General features: G+C 41.1%; 1 protein-coding gene across 1 annotated transcript in view; it reads left to right on the top strand.

The window, feature by feature from the left end:
- GRTP1 (growth hormone regulated TBC protein 1) overlaps nucleotides 1-15,225 on the top strand; it is a 40,340-nt gene extending 25,115 nt beyond the window's left edge. The window contains exons 6-8 of the mRNA XM_075717907.1: nucleotides 11,178-11,350; nucleotides 11,475-11,660; nucleotides 14,968-15,225. Coding sequence (XP_075574022.1) covers nucleotides 11,178-11,350; nucleotides 11,475-11,660; nucleotides 14,968-15,057 — 449 coding nt within the window. The 3' untranslated portion in view covers nucleotides 15,058-15,225. The remainder of the gene's footprint in view (nucleotides 1-11,177; nucleotides 11,351-11,474; nucleotides 11,661-14,967) is intronic.
- The last annotated feature ends 1,860 nt before the right edge of the window (nucleotides 15,226-17,085 follow it).

Genomic DNA, 17,085 nt, shown 5'->3' on the forward strand with positions numbered 1-17,085 from the left:
GTAGCTTAGCAACTGCCAGTTAAGGCAAATGTCTGCATGTTGAGATAATAGAGACCTAACACATTTCTGTTTTGAGCTCTCTGTGGTTCTCAGTTGTATCGGCCATAGACTTGCAGGTACTGTTGCATAAGAGATTAGGCATAGTAAGAGATGTGAATATTTGAACTGAATAACAACATAGTTACATATGAAACTCTTGTGTATCCTTCTCTTTCAAGTGATTCATGTTATAACATTCTTTAAAGTCCTATCATACAGACTTCCAGGTTTGAAGGGAAGGGCCACTACAGAAATGTAGAATGCTGTACTACCTTTACAATATTTCTATTTAGACTGCTTGCTTTTAATTGCAGTTAAGCATGTATTTATTTTGTTCTTGTGGCTGAATTTATTTTAATACCCTGACTGGGTATTGCCAGGGAACCTCTGAATGCAGAACTGGCTAGGCAGCTGGGTCTTTTAAGACCTACTTCTCGAAAGGGGAGCGGAACTTTGTTTCACATGAAGCATTTTATTCAGCTGTGCAGGTAAAAGACACTGCTAGACCTGAGTAGTAGTAATGTTGAGCTGAATTTGCAGCCTGTGAAGGAGACTGTTGTGATGAAAAGCATGCCCTTTCACAGAGAAGACTTGAGCACCACAGGCATGTGTGCCTTTGGTGTGGAAAGCTCCTTGCAAGGCTGTGCATACCATGCCTGACCTCATGTTTGCAAAGTAGTTTTTGATAACCAAGCTTTCTTATAGCATCATCAACTCAGAAAATTTCAGGAGATGGATCAGTTCTGTTTGCTTATCTTCCTCCTCTGGCAGCACCCAGCTACAGGGCTGTGAGCTGGCCGAGTTCTCGCTCATGCTTAGAGAGTTCCTTTGTGATTGCATGTGAAACTGTGGCAGTGTGCACCTCTGGAGTACAGCATCATGCTTACCACTAGGAGAGAGGAATGCTTGGCTGGTAGGCTGAATAATTAGGAATGTTGAAATATGGGACTCCAACATGTTTTACTGTTAACCAGCAGCCATGATGAAAGCATTAATCTTTGAACATTACAGGTCAGTTGTATTTACCTAGGAATTAAGCATGCAGTGTCCTTTTAAGCTGAAGGTGGAATGTAGGAGTCGTTATGTGCCTGTATTTAGAAACCATGATAAGCCTGAAATGCTTATTACTTAAAAATCTGAACTGCTAGGGGATTTGGGAGACTTGAGCAAGCAGGAAATGAGTAACTGATGTTTTTCTTCTTTAAAATGATACATATATTTATACCCTCGGAATAATTTATTTCCTGTATGTATTGTATGCCCTGCTCCCCCCCCAAATCACAAGCCTCATCGATAAAAGAACAATCTCAATATTTAGTAGGTGTGCTTTAGGTAGCTGGGTAGAAATCTTACAGTTTGTCTAAAACAGAAGTTTCCTGTATATGACAAGAATATACATGTTGTCAGCCTTACTTTTGTGAGGAAACAAGCTAAGTTTCAGCTATGCAGCAAAAGAACCCACGGTGTTTAAAAATGCTGAATAATATTGTGTTCCTTGATATGCCTGTATTTACACTGGAAGCAGGACCTAAATGACTTATTCCACCCAAAGAAGTCAAGTATGCCTCTTTCTTTCTGGCAAGCAAGCCTTGTATTAATACAATTTCATTATGTTGAACTTGAGGTATCTTCAGTAGGACTTCTGTGGTACTACTCTGGATGGGACTGCTGCCTTTGGCTGTCTGTGCAGGCAATGGTGTTTGCCTGTTTATCTCCCCAGATAATCAAAGTTTCATCCCTTTCAAAAGCCACCAGCAAAATAAACTTTTCAAATGAAATCTTAGTTCGGTTAGGACTGATCAAAGGTAGAATTCCCTGGCTGCTACAAAGGAGGAAGGTAGGTAAGAGTGGTAGAAACACAGAAGTGTGGGTTTGGGGGAAGGGATCCCCTCTTTTTTGGATGTGTAAAAACCTATTAGTGGCCAAGCCTTAGCATGCAGCACAAGGCTTACTTAGTTTGTGCTTTATATTTTATGGGAATAGCCATGCTGGAGGGATGTTTCATTTTGGGTTTTTTGTTTTGTTTTGTTTAGCTAATGGCTCTAGTTGTGAAAGCACCAATGTGCACATGTGGTACTGAAACTATAGTTTTGACAGAGCTGTCTCCACATTAAAGGGATTGTGGTGTTTTAACTGGAATTAAAGCAGCAGAGGCGCAAAGCCAAAGTGAGTAGCATATTTCATTCCTCGTAGCTTTTTTTTTTTAATTCACCTTCTAATGGTCAGCCAGGGCTCTGCATGTTCAATTACAATTTTGATAATGCAACCTTCCTGAATAAGTCGTTTTGACAGCAAGAAGCATAATATAATTGCTGACAAATGTATAATGGGGTTATAGGTGCTCAATGCAGATCCTAATACACAGTTTTGTATTTTAACTTGTAAATCCCCATAAGATATATTCATATGCTTGAATTAATCCATGTGTTAAATACCAAGACTCATAAAACTGGAAATGTAACTGGATTTGCTGTACAAGAAGCCAGCTGAGGAAATTGTAGTATTTGTTCCATTCTCTTTGCAGCAGACTTGTTTGGCTAGAGCTTGTCTTTGTGAAAGGTCCCAGGCTTGGTCTGAGAGACCCTACCGCCACTCCTAGTAGTGTATTCAAACTATAAATCACTCTTATTAAAAATGTTTGCTATACTTTTATTGGAATTTGCCTTGTCCTAACTTGTAGCTATTGCTTCTCTTTAAGACTTTCTCTTCCTATATTGAAAAGCCCATAATGCCTAGGGTGTTTTCTCTATGAAGTGGTCAAGTTTGCTTTTAATTTTCCTTGCATAAATTCTACAAATAGAGAAGTTAGTTACAGAGGTCAATTTTTCTAAGTAGTGTTTATAATCCTTTCTTCCATGTCCTTTCCAGTTCTTCAACTTCCTGCCTTAAATGTGAATATCAGAGCTGGATGCAGTTTTCTAACCTCAGTTTTGCTAATGTCATACACAGAGATGACATACTCTCTCCTTCAGTAGTGAATATATCCAAGGATTACTTTGGCTTTTCCTGAGCTAAGACGTGCTTACTCTGGATTTATCATATTTGCAACTTAAGATACTGCAAAATTGTTTCTTTTAAATTGCTCAGCTGTACTGTCAAGTTTGGTTGGTTTGGTTGGTTTTTTTTTTTAATATGGCATAGTATGAAGAAGTACTGACAGCAGGCTTTGATACTGTTTCAAAATATAATGCATATGCAGCATAGGTGTCTACATAAAGAATGTATTTGTAGAAGGAGATGTGCTTTGGGAGTAAAGGAAATTATACGAAGAAAATCATGTGCAGTGTGCAGTGGTAACTTTTATCTACCTAAATGTACAAGAATTGACTGTTTAGTTTCAGCGAGATGCTTGGGAAATAAAACCTTGGTTGTTTCATGTGTTTTATGTTCAGAAGACTTGAATGCTTTACCAAGCTTTCAGTTTATGGCTAGTGGAGAGAAGTCTCATTTGTTCCTCTTACAGTTTTAAAACCTGTTGCTTCAAGATTAAATTTAATTCTCTTGTTAGCTTCTTCAAGCTTGAAGTAAGAGGATTGCAGCTTTCATTCCCCTTCTCTTCAGACTGAAGGGTTGGATTGGTTTCCCTCTCCAAATATCAGGCTAGAACTGTATGTGTCTGTCCAGCTCTCTATTTTAAGCTTCCTGCTTCTGTCCCAGTCTTTTAAGTAATGTGCTCGGTAGTTTCCATGGCATGACTGTAGCGTTCTTGTAAAGAGCTGAAGAAAATGGAACACTGGGGTGGTTCTTAAGTGTGAGAGAATATAAATGCTGTGTTTTGTGCTGAGGTGTTAAGAATAATCTTGTCAGTGTGGCGAACTGATAAAACAGCTATTCTTCCTAATCCCACAGAGGAATTAAAAAAGCCACAGATCCAGGAATCCTTATTCAGCTGAAGTCATCAGTCATTAAGACTCACTGTACAATTGTAAACTCATTTTTAAAAAAAAGTTTGTTTCCTCTACAGGCATGATAAGCAGTTGTGGTAATCTTCAATGCTTGTTCATGAATTTTCTCTCTATTTGAGGAAACTGGTGTTAAAAGTCTGTCAAAGTTTTGTGAATTAAAAGCCTTGGCTCCTGGGACCATCGTCAACCCAGTAAGCTGCAGCCTTTTCCAAAGCATGCAACTCCTTAGACTGGCACAATTCATAGAGTGCAATGGCTGGAGTCAGGCCAGGCCATTTGGAAACAGCTGAGTGGTGAATAACCTGTGTCCATTGGTGTCTGTCAGCTCACTGATACTGTGAAAAAACCACTATCCAAAAAAGGAGCAATTCCAATGGTAGTGGATACCAAGAGGGGGGAGAGGGAAGAAAGGGGAATTGGCTGACAGCATTTTGCTCAGAGTTATATCTAATCTGTATGAGACTACTTCGGTAGCTATAATTTTAATCTAGACTAGTTTTTAATGATGCAAATGTCTCTACTGAGCAGCACATAGTACAGAGTTAGTATTTAAAAATAAATAAATAAAAAAACCTAGCCAGTTCCATTCTCCATAACTAGAATGCCTGAAAGTTGCATTTGTGCTTTCCAACATGCTGCTAACTTCAGTTTGTTTCTTTGAGAGGTTACACCTGGAGTCTTTGTTTCTTTGTGTTTCATCTCTGCCTTCTGCAATGTCTGGAAGGATGTCATCTTTGCCTTTCTTTCCATTGTCTTTATAATTAACAGGCATCCTTCTTCAGTTTCCAAATGGTAGCTACTACATCTACTCAGAATCCAACTGTACTGTGTGAAATGCAAATAGGAAACCAAAGGGCTTTCTGCTCCACAGGATCCATTTTCCGTTTGGGATCAGAAGCAAAAGATGAATACAGGCAGATGGGATTATGTAGAAACAATCAAATACTGCCGTTTTGTGCTTGCTGAAAAGGTGTTGATAGTAAATAATTTCTCAAAATACTATTCTAAATTTTGTGTAATCTCAGTATCACAACCAATAAGCATCCATAAAATGCTTGTATTCTCTATTTTTTTTTTTTTTATGGTAGTTCTGCCATCCAAAATGAATTGGGCTTGCTTACAGTTTTTTAAAGCTAATGTTCAGTTGTGAATGATACGGCTACTGCTGGTTCTGGTGTGAGTTCAGTACATTGGGACAGAAGTTCTGGTTCAGTTTGGTTCGATGAAGGAAAAATAAAATAAGGCTTGAGCCTGTTTTGGGTTTGTTTGTTTGTTGGATTTTTTTTTTCTCCAGTTCCCTGAAGGATTAGGAACTTATGTTTTAAAAATAACATAGTTAAAGAGTTCAGCTTGCCATTTAACCACGTATCTGCAGGATATTGCTTTGGCTAGGACATCTGCAGGGGGCCACTTTTTGGCCTGATATTGCATAAAGAATTGGCAGTGCTCTTGGTTTTCCTCCTTTTCCTGTTGTGACTTTCTGATTTCCTCACAAACATAGGTTGTCCGACTTTTTATGCCAGGCTCATGATGTAGCTTCTTAGAAGACCTATTGCACCTTTTTGGACTATCCCATGGTAGAAATAAAATAGCAGAACATTGCCGTTCCTTCTTGGACAAAGCCTGCTGAGAGTCACCAACAGGGAGAATGAGTGAGTCAGTAAATTGTGTAGGAATAGCATAAATGGCATGTGGATGCTCTGAAGGTGAGAAGGGACTGCTATCACAATCTAGTTTGACCTCTCTGTAACTGAAGTGATGAAACTCATTCAATGTGTTGCATGAAGTTCATAAACTCAGCTATGATAGCATATCTCTTTGGGAAGGAAAACTTTGCCCTGCCAAGGTTATTGAAAATAACCCATGTTCAATAACATGCAAACAGCTACATTTTTATAGTGAAGGATTACTGGAAGGGATTTTTTCCCACAAAGGCACATGATGGAATCTGTTTCTGTTTTCACTTGAAATGCAGAACTGAGTGCTTTTCATGAAGTTGGCCAATTCTGTTCATGGCAACCTCTGCTTTTTGCCTGCCAGCATTGAGGCCTGTTGTGTTTGTCTCTTCTGGATTCCAGTGAAGTCTGGTAGCAAGTGGTAATGTGCATCTACAGCAAGACGACATTTTTTAATGTATTGGTACAAAAATGAACTATTTGTGCTTGTTTTGGGGGAGGAGAGAGGACTTTAATCCCACCCCCATGGCTCTCATGGACATTATAAACATATTCTTGTGAATAAAATACTTTACATTGCTTATGACTATGAGAAAAGTTAAACCAGCTATTTTTTAATTTTTCAGTTTGGTTAAATAAATTGAATCGCCAAGACAGATCACTCAGGTTGTCCCAGGCTGGGTTATATAGGCTCTTGAAATAATAGTTAGAAATGCTGGAAGATAAGCAGCAGAGCTGAGGTCTTGTCTTGGGTATTTCTGTAACACTGAGGATTCATATCATGTTGGTTCCAGTAGGAGTATTTATATTTAACCTGACATATGCACAACAGACTTAAAGGATTCTTTTTTTAACTTCCGCAGCTCTGACTTGTAGAGGTAATTTAAGGCTATAAGAGTACTGCTTCTTAAACTTTTATTTTTGGAACCTCTTAATCTATTTGTAATGGAGAACAAGGTCATACAGTCCCTGCAAGTTTTATCCTTATTTCCTGCAAATCTCATTACTGCTCTGGAGCACAAGCAGACAGTTATGTCTTAGTCCTGGACATCCTGGTAGGATTCAGAGGTGCTAATTATTGTGATAGGGAGACAGTGAAATGTAGTTTAAGGAACATCTCTGCCAGATGCTGAGCTAGAACAGGTTTCAAGCTAAGTGCCACCATCAGTGCAGTGTTAGTAACAAAAAGCCCTATAAACAAGGACAAAAGTCCCTTCATCTAGTCACCTGTGTTGTACAGTAGCAATAAAATACCTGGCAGCTGGTGAAGCTGGCTTTTCCTTTTTGCTGCTCAACTCCAAGAGGAAGAGAAGCTGACGGTCCTGGCAGAGCCATGGGGCTGCGCTGCTGTTCAGGCTCAGGACTTTGATGAAGAAGGGGCACTCGATGGGGCGAATTCCACGTGGGGTGCTGCCCACATTGCCCTCTGCTACACTCTCGGGCTCTCCTAAACTTCGCAAGGCATCCAAAATCCATAGGCAGGCACCACGAACGAGCGACTAGGCAAAGCAGGTGCATGTGGGTAAGCAACAAAGGAAAGCTGAGCAGAAAGCCTTGGACTAGTTTACAAAAGAGCTTGGAAACGGGGTATGAAACTTAATTTTCATCTAGACATCTTCTGGAATTTAATAATAATAATATAATAATAATGATTTATAAAACAGTATTTCATTTGTTGCCTTCCAGAAGAAGATGCGATGAAAAGTCATATAGTGTGGGATCACCTAAATGTTAACATTATCACTTCTGTTTGACAATTTGAAGAATAAAAGGAAGCAATCTGGCTATGTGTTTTTTCAGGGGGATGTTTTATTGTCAGAGGACATTCCTATAAACCAACCTAGATCAATAGATACACAATATAATTAGCCTACTTTTGTTTTTTTTTTCCCTTAATTAGTAAGTGGCAGATTAGCAGCAGTTACTGACTCGGGTCTGTTTGGGGTCATCAACTGCTCAGCATTTTGCCAGATTATTGAGAGGGAAAAATAATTAATATGCTAATTAAATGTGGATCATGCCAATCTAGAAATTTCAAATAATTTGTAAGATAAGTTATGGAAGGAGCATAAAGCTAATGTATTTTGATGATAGGTAAGTAAAAACAATTTGCTGCACAGTATCTTGTGAGAACAGCTTTGTGGTGTGGGGCAGGGTTAGACTTGCGTAGACTTGTTCATAAACGAGGATGTGTTGACTTTAGGGACGGATATTCTGGGCAGAGCAGCCAATTATAAAAGATGAGGAAAACAGGGCACACAGTGAAATGCCTACAGCAAGGGAGGGCTGCAGGATTTTTGCTGAGGGGACATTTCCAGAAAGCTTAGGGACTGGGCATCCCTAGCAAATAAGAACAGAATAGAAGAGCCGTGTTAAGTTAAATGTTACCAAGCACTTAGGCACCACAAGAAGTTAAAAAATTGTTTTCACTAGTGAGACCAGACATGCACCATGAAAGGTGGCTCGAGCATGACGCCGGATCCTCTTCTGACTCGCCTGCGTAGTTGCGGCTAACCCTGCGTAGCCCTGATGACTCGGTGCGGGTCCCTTGGGCAGCGTGCAGGCGGGGGTGCTGCCGGCTGCGCTCCGGGGTGGCTGTGCCTGGAGGCCTGCCACCCCTCCCGGGGTGACGCCGCCCTCAGAAGATGAGTGTTGGAGCCGTAAGGTTAGATCTGTGCTATCCCCAGGGCTACTGCAGTGCTGTTAGTTCCTTGTAAATGATCTGTGGGTGTGTTTTGCACAAATACGGGGGCCTGCAGGAATGTTTCTGGAGGATTGGAAACGTGTCTTTCCTAATTTGAGGAGCTAATTGTATATGCATACACTTATGTATAAAAATATATGTATAGTAAAATTATATGTATTAAATTATAATTACATATTAATTATGTGTAATAATTATAATTAATACCCACAGTAACTGTAATTAATGTATAATAATTACATATAAAAATGGCTTGGATGCAGATTCTTTCAAGGTAACTTCCTTTTCTTGTGAACTGGCAGTGAACATCCTGGAAAAAACCTGCTACTCAGTTATTGGTATTTGCATAAAATCGTTAATCATTCCTCCCGCTTGTTTTGCAGCGGCACCGGGCTGAATGTTGCAGTGCTGCGTACCGGGGCACATGGGAGCCGCTCCTGCTCCAAGAGGAACAGCAGGAGGCTGCTCCAGATCAATGAATAGTTCCTTTTTCCCTTCTGTCCAGCAGTACAGTTTGACAAACTTGAACAAAATTTTAATTTATGCTCAGGCTTTTTGGCTGCTTGCTGCTTCAGTAATTCAAGGAGTGATGTATCCAGGTTGCCTGGCTGTTAACTTTTTACTCACCAGCTCTCAAAAAGCTGGATGGGTGTCCGGTTGCATTCTCACAGAGAACCTGACATTTACTTTGCTGTACAAATTAAAAATAGCAGCTGCTGTTGATTTCAGCATATCGGATGAGTGCAGCAGTGCAGAGCAGAGAACATGTGGGCTGCTGTCCTTCCTCCTGAGGACAATCACTGGTGGTAACTTGAAGAAGTTTTAAGTATTCACATCTCAGAAGCACAAAAAAGAAAAAAAACTGGTTTGTGGATGTATCGGAGGAGGAAGGGTAGGAAAGGGAAGAACACTTGTTCTGTTATGTGAAATATTCTTTTTCACTTACATTAAAGCAGCATTTTAAAAAAGGATTACTCAGCCAGTTAATGTTACTTTACCTGCATTCCAACTCACAAATGAGCACACTAACACAAAATATGGAGAGAGAGAGGTTTTTGTGCTGACTTTGAGGTCATGGTGTGATTCCATTTGTTCTTAGTACACTTTTTCATAGGATTAGCTCCGAGAGCTTTCCCTACAAGCAATGGAAAGGCAGATGGTTAAAGGAATGTATATAGTGGCAATGACTTACAGCTGTAGAGCAGTTTTTACCTATCATTCTTCAGTGGGAACAAAGAAAATAAGGATCACAGGCAAAAAGCTAGATTCCTAAAGGTTGAATGCAATGCTCCTCAGAACCATAAAAGCTCCTGTAGATGTTCTGCAGTTTGAACAGGACAAATTTTGAACAGGAGAGCAAATAGCTCCTGGGGTGGGAAGTCTGTTCAAGAAAACCCTTGACACAGAAAAGAGTGGAATATTAAACTGCTCTTGTGATTTCATTAAAGAAATTAAAGTGGTTATAAATGTACTGCGTAATTTGGATGACATCTTAAACTGATTTGTGGCACTGGGAGGTTTTATTAAAAATATTACAGACAAATGGCCTTCGGTCTTTCTTATTTGTTCACCTTCCTGTGAACCATTGGTCTATGCTGTGTGTGCCTGGGAACCTTGGCAGAAACCAGCTAAGTTAGAGAAACCCGAATTGCAGCTTTCCAGAATCCGTGAAAGAAAGACAGACACGGAAAGGTGCTTGTGTTACCAGTCATTTCTTTCAATAAATAATGTTAATAACATCGGTCTTGTCAGCAAAGCACTAGTGAACCTTCAATGATTGCTACCCAGGGCTGGAGCCATCAAGTTCAGCTTAAATGTTTCTGTCAACATCTAAACCCAAAATGTGAATTCCTTAAACATCTCTGTAACTCTTGTCCCTTGCTGGGTCATCTGAACTCATAAGAACTAAAATAATCTTTTTCTTCCTTTAAGTATACCCAGAACTACTTGTTTATAGAACGGAGATGCTTGTTATTCAGCCTCCGCCTTGGTAATGAAAATGCTTACACTGTCAAACAGGCTGTGGAGTTAACAGTCGTAGCGTGCTCCATTTTTCTTAATTTGGATGTAATGGTTTAGTGCAGTGACCAGCAGTGTAGGAGATGTAGGTCTTAATTTCAACCCCTGTCTCGCACATAAATTAAGTAGGAAGAGATGTTGCCTGGGGGAACCTGTCATTTACTTCCTTTTGAAATTATTCTGTGAAAAGTGGGATTTCCTTGGCTCAGAGAAAAGAGAGAAAAAACTCTTACTTTAATGGCTAGGTCATACACTAGAAGTGGTATCTGGCCTCCAGCACCCCTGCACAGCTGGCAGTCAGAAATTCACATTTCCAGTTTGTGACTGGACCGAGTTTAAAGGCTATGGGTTGGTTTGGGTGGGGTTTGGTTTGGGGTTTTTTGCTTGGTTGGTTGGTTGGTTTGTTACCTGTCTGGGTATTGTGTGGACTGGGAGGTGTGCAGCCCCCACACATGGGAACGAGGTGGTGGTTATATTGAACTGTCTAAATATTAGTAAGACTTTTGCAGTTTAAGCTAGTAGTTAAAAACTACCTAAATTATCCTTCCTTGGGAAGGAAGACTGAATTGCCACAAAACATCAGAGGGGAAGAAGATACTTTGGTAGGCATGAATGAAGCATTTGCGTAGAGGGATCAGCCTTGGCTGACAGAGAAGAGCTGCATGACTACAATGCAGACATCTTCATTGCACAGTTTAATTTACTCCAACTTGGGATTCATAGGCTCAGCATGCCTTTACTACTACTTTACTCAACTGTACAGGACATTCTCTTCAGTTTGGTGGAAAAAAATCATGTCCACACATTCCTGAATTTTGGTTTCTTCTCTCCAAGATTATTACAGTCCTGCAATGTTGGGCCTGAAAACTGATCAGGAAGTCCTTGGAGAACTTGTGAAAATGAAAGTTCCAGCTGTGGCAGAGCTGATGGAAAGACATGGAGTCATGTGGACCCTAGTGGTGTCACGCTGGTTTATATGCTTGTTCATTGACATTCTTCCAGTAGAGGTAATCGGTAACATAAAGCTCTCTTAATATACACTCATAACCATGATTTCATCTGTAGTGCTTTAGTAGTGATTACCTACTGGAAATGAAGAAGCTGTAATCTGAATTCTTTCCTTTCCTGCAGACTGTGCTCCGAATATGGGATTGTTTATTCTATGAAGGGTCAAAGATCATCTTCCGTGTGGCCTTAACGTTAATTAAGCAACACCAAGCTTTTATTTTGGAAGCCACAAATTTCCCTGACATTTGTGATAAATTTAAGCAGATCACCAAAGGAACATTGGTAACAGAGTGTCACAGCTTCATGCAGGTAAAGCCTCTGCAGCTTTTCGTTGTTACAAATTAAAAACAAGACTGACTTAGAAATGGTTTGCTTAGGCAAAAAGATGGATACAGTTAGGAGAAATCTATCTGTAGGAATTGCCAAAAGGATGAAGAATGTTTTTATATAACAAATGCAAACCTTTTGAAGAATTTTGTTAAAGAATTATCATCTAAATCCATATATAGTAAGCCATTCACATTATGTGTCATACAGGGGAAAAAATTCTTTTTGCCCTTTTTACCAGTTAAGGCAGGAAGTCTGATGAGAAAATAACTTTAGTGCATTCTTTCAGTGAACTATGTATTGTGTTCCTGTGCTTTTTTCAGATGAATTGTAATAGAATATTGTAGAAGAGTCACAAAGTGAATTTTAAGCTTGCATTGGTAAATCTTCATAGTGCTGAATATAAAGCATTGTTTAGTCAAAGAACAAAAAGGCAGCACTAATTTTTTTTTTCCAGACAAAATCCATGAAGTTGAGTGCTCAAGTCCTATGTCAATGTGCAAACTAAGAATTGTTCTTGTAAACTATCAATAGATTGAATGCCAAATCTGTATAAAACGCTAGATTTGGAGCTTAACTCAGAAGATTGAAATGTAAAAGACATTAATTGGGCGGGGGGGAAAAAAAAAAACCAACCCCCAAAAAAACAACAGGAGCACATCTGTCATAAATCACTTGGCCAACTCTGCTATCATTGTTTGCTAAGAGTGCACAAAACTACATCCCAATAGGTGACTTTCACTCCCAAGAGTTTTGTGCTCATGTCAGAGCTCTGCACATAGGTCTGTCAGAGTAGGATGTAATTTCTATTATGTTTCATCTTTGCTTATGTAGAAGAAAAACAAGTTTAACTTACTAGTGTTTGTGAGCCTTTTAATTAAAAGAGCAAGGGAAAAATAAATTGTAGGTGCAGCGTAATTTATAAGGGAGATGTTCGAGGGATTTTCCCATTCCATAAAGGGTTTACAGTAAGAGCTTTCTTAAATGTTAGCTGCCATGGGACTACCAGTTCAGAGGCTGATATAAATGCTTGTCCATGAAGGACTTCCCCGCCCCCCTCCCCCCCCCCTTTAATTACATTACATTTTACAGCAGCTGTTTTTAGAAAAGCAACTACCTTTTTCTTGCAGTTACTCCAAATATTTATTTTAACTGTGCTGGTTACTGTAGTGAGGGGGCTTTCAAGGCAATTAAATAAACAATTTAGGTTAGGTTCTTATGTAACTTTGAAACACAAACTTTTGGGTTTGGTGTGGTTTTTATTTTCCCCACAGCAGTACAGATAGTGGTACCAGTGGAGGCGATGACAGTTGAATATTTTATGCCCTGCTCCCCCTGAACAAAACATAGTTTTTAGTTTAATGCAATGCAGACTTCTTTACCAGAATGCTGTTCAGAACTGGCTGAATTATAATCTCATCTCCAGAGCTGTCAGTTACAACTACAGACAAACAAGGGGCCCACACAACTGTAGACTTAAGTGCATAAACTTGCAGCTTGCTTAGCAAAGCCTTTGACACAGTCTCCCATAATATTCTCCTTGGGAAGCTGGCAGCTCATGGCTTGGACGGGCGTAGTCTTCGCTGGGTAAAAAAACTGGTTGGGTGGCCGAGCCCAGAGAGTAGTGCTAAATGGAGTTAAGTCCAGTTGGCAGCTGGTCACGAGCGGTGTTCCCCAGGGCTCTGTTTTGGGGCCAGCCTTGTTTAATATCTTTATCGATGATCTGGATGAGGGGATTGAGTGCACCCTCAGTAAGTTTGCAGATGACACCAAACTGGGTGGGAGTGTCGATCTGCTGGAGGGTAGGAAGGCCCTGCAGAGGGACCTGGACAGGCTGGACTGATGGGCTGAGGCCAACTGTATGAGGGTCAACAAGGCCAAGTGCCGGGTCCTGCACTTGGGTCACAACAACCCCATGCAACGCTACAGGCTTGGGGAAGAGTGGCTGGAAAGCTGCCTGGCCAAAAAGGACCTGGGGGTGTTGGTAGACAGCCGGCTGAACATGAGCCAGCAGTGTGCCCAGGTGGCCAAGACGACCAACAGCATCCTGGCTTGTATCAGGAATAGTGTGGCCAGCAGGGGCAGGGAGGTGATTGTCCCCCTGTACTCGGCACTGGTGAGGCCACACCTGGAATAGCGTGTCCAGTTTTGGGCCCCTCACTACAAGACAGACATTGAGGTGCTGGAGCGTGTTCAGAGACGGGCAACAAGGCTGGTGAAGGGTCTGGAGCACAGGCCTTATGAGGAGCGGCTGAGGGAACTGGGGTTGTTTAGCCTGGAGAAGAGGAGGCTGAGGGGGGACCTTATCGCTCTCTACAGCTACCTGAAAGGAGGTTGTAGTGAGGTGGCTGTTGGTCTCTTCTCCCACATAGTTAGCAATAGGACAAGAGGAAATGGGCTCAAGCTGCGCCGGGGGGGGGGGGGTTAGGGTGGAAATTGGGAAAAATTTCTTGACGGAAAGGGTAGTCAAGCCTTGGAACAGGCTGCCCAGAGAGGTGGTGGAGTCACTATCCCTGGAAGCATTCAAAAAAACAGGTAGATGTGGTACTTCAGGACATGGTTTAGTCTAGTCTACCCTTGATTGGTTTAGTGTGGACGTGGTAGTGTAGATTAATGGTTGGACTGGATGAGCTTAAAGGTCTTTTCCAACCTAAACCATTCTGTGATCCTATGATAGTTTTGTTCAGTCGGTAGTTTTAGATGGAATAGCGAAAACAAATGTATTGTTCTCGAGCGACAAGTCAAAGCAAAAAAATATTATCAATACATGTGATAGTATTTGAAAGGCCTCAAATTCTTACATCCATACACATTACTATTCTGGAAAGCTCGGTAGAGAAGGAGAGCAAAGGTAGTATAGCAAGGGATTTAGACTGATTTTTCGCAGTAGGAACATATTTTTGTATGTGTTCCAGAGCCTGAACAACCTATGCTAGTACCACATGAGAAATGCACTGGTGCTTTGTAGCATTACCCAGGATAGCTTCACACGTTTTAAGTATGCCTGCCATCCACCAACACAAATGTCATCTAAAATAATTTTAACTGGACACATATTTGAACGAGCTTCTGTATTGTTGCTTTCGTGTTACCAGCTGCAGGTTTACCATGTCTTTATAGCAGGGTAGATGAAGATGCTACCCTGTTACTAGGAGGCCAAAGAACAGTAAGCATTCTCACAGTATGGATATCAAAGCAGGGATTTCATACTTTAGAGAATTACCTGAGAATTGCAGCACGTTGTCCAAAGCCAGAATTTTAACTAAGAATTTTCTCCTTTTGCCCCTAGAAAATATTCACAGACCCTGGAAGCTTGTCCATGGCAACAATCAACAAACTCCGAGAGACTTGCAGAGAGAAGTTGCTTTCTCAGGGATAACTCACCAGATTTAACCAGGTGGTCAGATATTACAGCAATTGACACATTCCTCTATTTGCACTAACTAAAGCACACTTTAAGCTTTCCATGAGTTAACTGACACTTGACCAATTTTTCCTGCCTTTCAAGTAAGTGTTGTTAACGCTTTGTACTGTATGTCAGACCATAACTGGAACTGGTGGTTCTGTTGGGTTTTTTCTTTTTTTTTTTTTTTCTTCTTTTTTAAAGGATTAAACTGTTTTCAGAGTAGAATGTGATCAGTGTCAGGAGACTCCTTTTAAAAAAGCAGTCACCATCCTTCTCTTTTCAGGGCATTTTGTAATGTTGAAAGAAAACAGGTGTATAAAATTACATATCCTTCCTACTGTATTAACTGTGACCCCGCTATCATTTGTACAAAATAAATTAATTTAATTTGTCAGAACCTGTTTCTTGGTGTGAAGAGAGTAAAATATCTGATCTCTTTCCTGACTGCCACTAGTTGGCTAGAACACAAGCATCTTCCTTCTTCCTCGCTGCTATCACTTAAGGAACTCAACAGATATGGCAATGAGGAAGGTGATATTTATCTTCACTAACAGTTACTCTGTGCAGCATTTAACAGCTCTTCAGGTGAAGGCAGCAGGGAACACATGCAAGTCCAGGCTATGGAAAGCAGCAGCAAAAATTCCTCTATAACCACTCAATATTTTATATGCTTATTCAGGGTTTTCTAGCTCTAGCACAGTAGGTAACAGGTAATTTGACTCAAATCTCAAAGCGGCTACTTTGTTGTAAGGGATGCTGAAAGTGGATGCTGTACTTTGTGCTGGTGTACTGAGGTTTGCACTACAGGTGTTGTATCCTCATATACCTGCGTCCCTAAAAATTTTGGGAGAAACACTTGTAAAGATAGCCACAAACAGATTTCTTCCTTGACAGGGCGAGACATGGGGCAGTTCCTAAAGCTGCACCTTAATGCAAGTCTAAATACCCTACCCCTGGGCAGAAGCGAGCAAAGCAGCAGCCCTGCCCCCGGGCCACCTTCCAGCCCTGCTGGGGCCGGGCCGGGTGCCTCCAATTGCTTTCTTGTCCTCACAGAGCCCTCTCCTGGCCAAGTCCTTTCCCTTGCCTTCCAGAGGCCAGCAATGCCTGCTTTTTATTCTCCCGGCTGAACGACTCCTGTGGAAAGCCTCACCTTTTAACACCACACTCTTTTTCAGACTCTACTCCAACTTATCTTCATTCCTTGTCAAGGAAGGCTTATCTTCCCCCACCCCACCCCTGCAGATGGAGTTTCTTTCATTACTCGGGGGGGGGGGGGGATGACACACAACAGACACAACCCACCAAAAGCCCCACACCACCGTTTCAGAGGAAGTAGATGAATGCTCCTAGACAAGTAAAAGACAGCTACTCAGCAGTACGATTCCAAGCTATCCCATCCTTTATAGCATCAGACAGACACCTTTTTCCTTGAGTATTGAATTGTAAGAACATTACCATACTTCTAGTATGTCAGCAGGTATTAGGAAATACTAGTTTATTCACGACTGGCAAAATCCATAGTTTCCAGGTACCTTCAAGGTAGCAGGGCAGATGGTCCGAAGTATACCAGCCTTACTGCCATGCGTTCAGTTCTCCTTGTCAGAAGAAGAGCGTTCTGTGCAATGTTTCAGTGTGCCTTGGTTCCTGCCCTGCGTAGCTAGTACTGTTCACACCAAAACATTACTGCAGGAGGGAGTCAGGGAAGCTTTAAACGCAAAGGTTCCTTTCCAAGCACATTACAACACACACACAGACCTCAGCAGACATGCATTTCCTACTCTGAGGTAAGAATCCAACTTCAAAATAAAACATAAAATGTCATTTACACAGTCCTTATACGAAGTATCTCAGCAGCACCTTCAGAAAGCGATGCTTAGCCGGGCAGACCAATATGCTGACGTTTCTCAGCAAGCGGCAATCTAATGTAAGAGCTATCTTCTCCAGATCTCAGGTTACTGATACGCAGAAGCTTTACCTGTTTCCAAGCACAAAGTCCAAAAC

This window comes from Pelecanus crispus, chromosome 1, assembly GCF_030463565.1.
Source record: "Pelecanus crispus isolate bPelCri1 chromosome 1, bPelCri1.pri, whole genome shotgun sequence".
Taxonomy (NCBI): domain Eukaryota; kingdom Metazoa; phylum Chordata; class Aves; order Pelecaniformes; family Pelecanidae; genus Pelecanus; species Pelecanus crispus.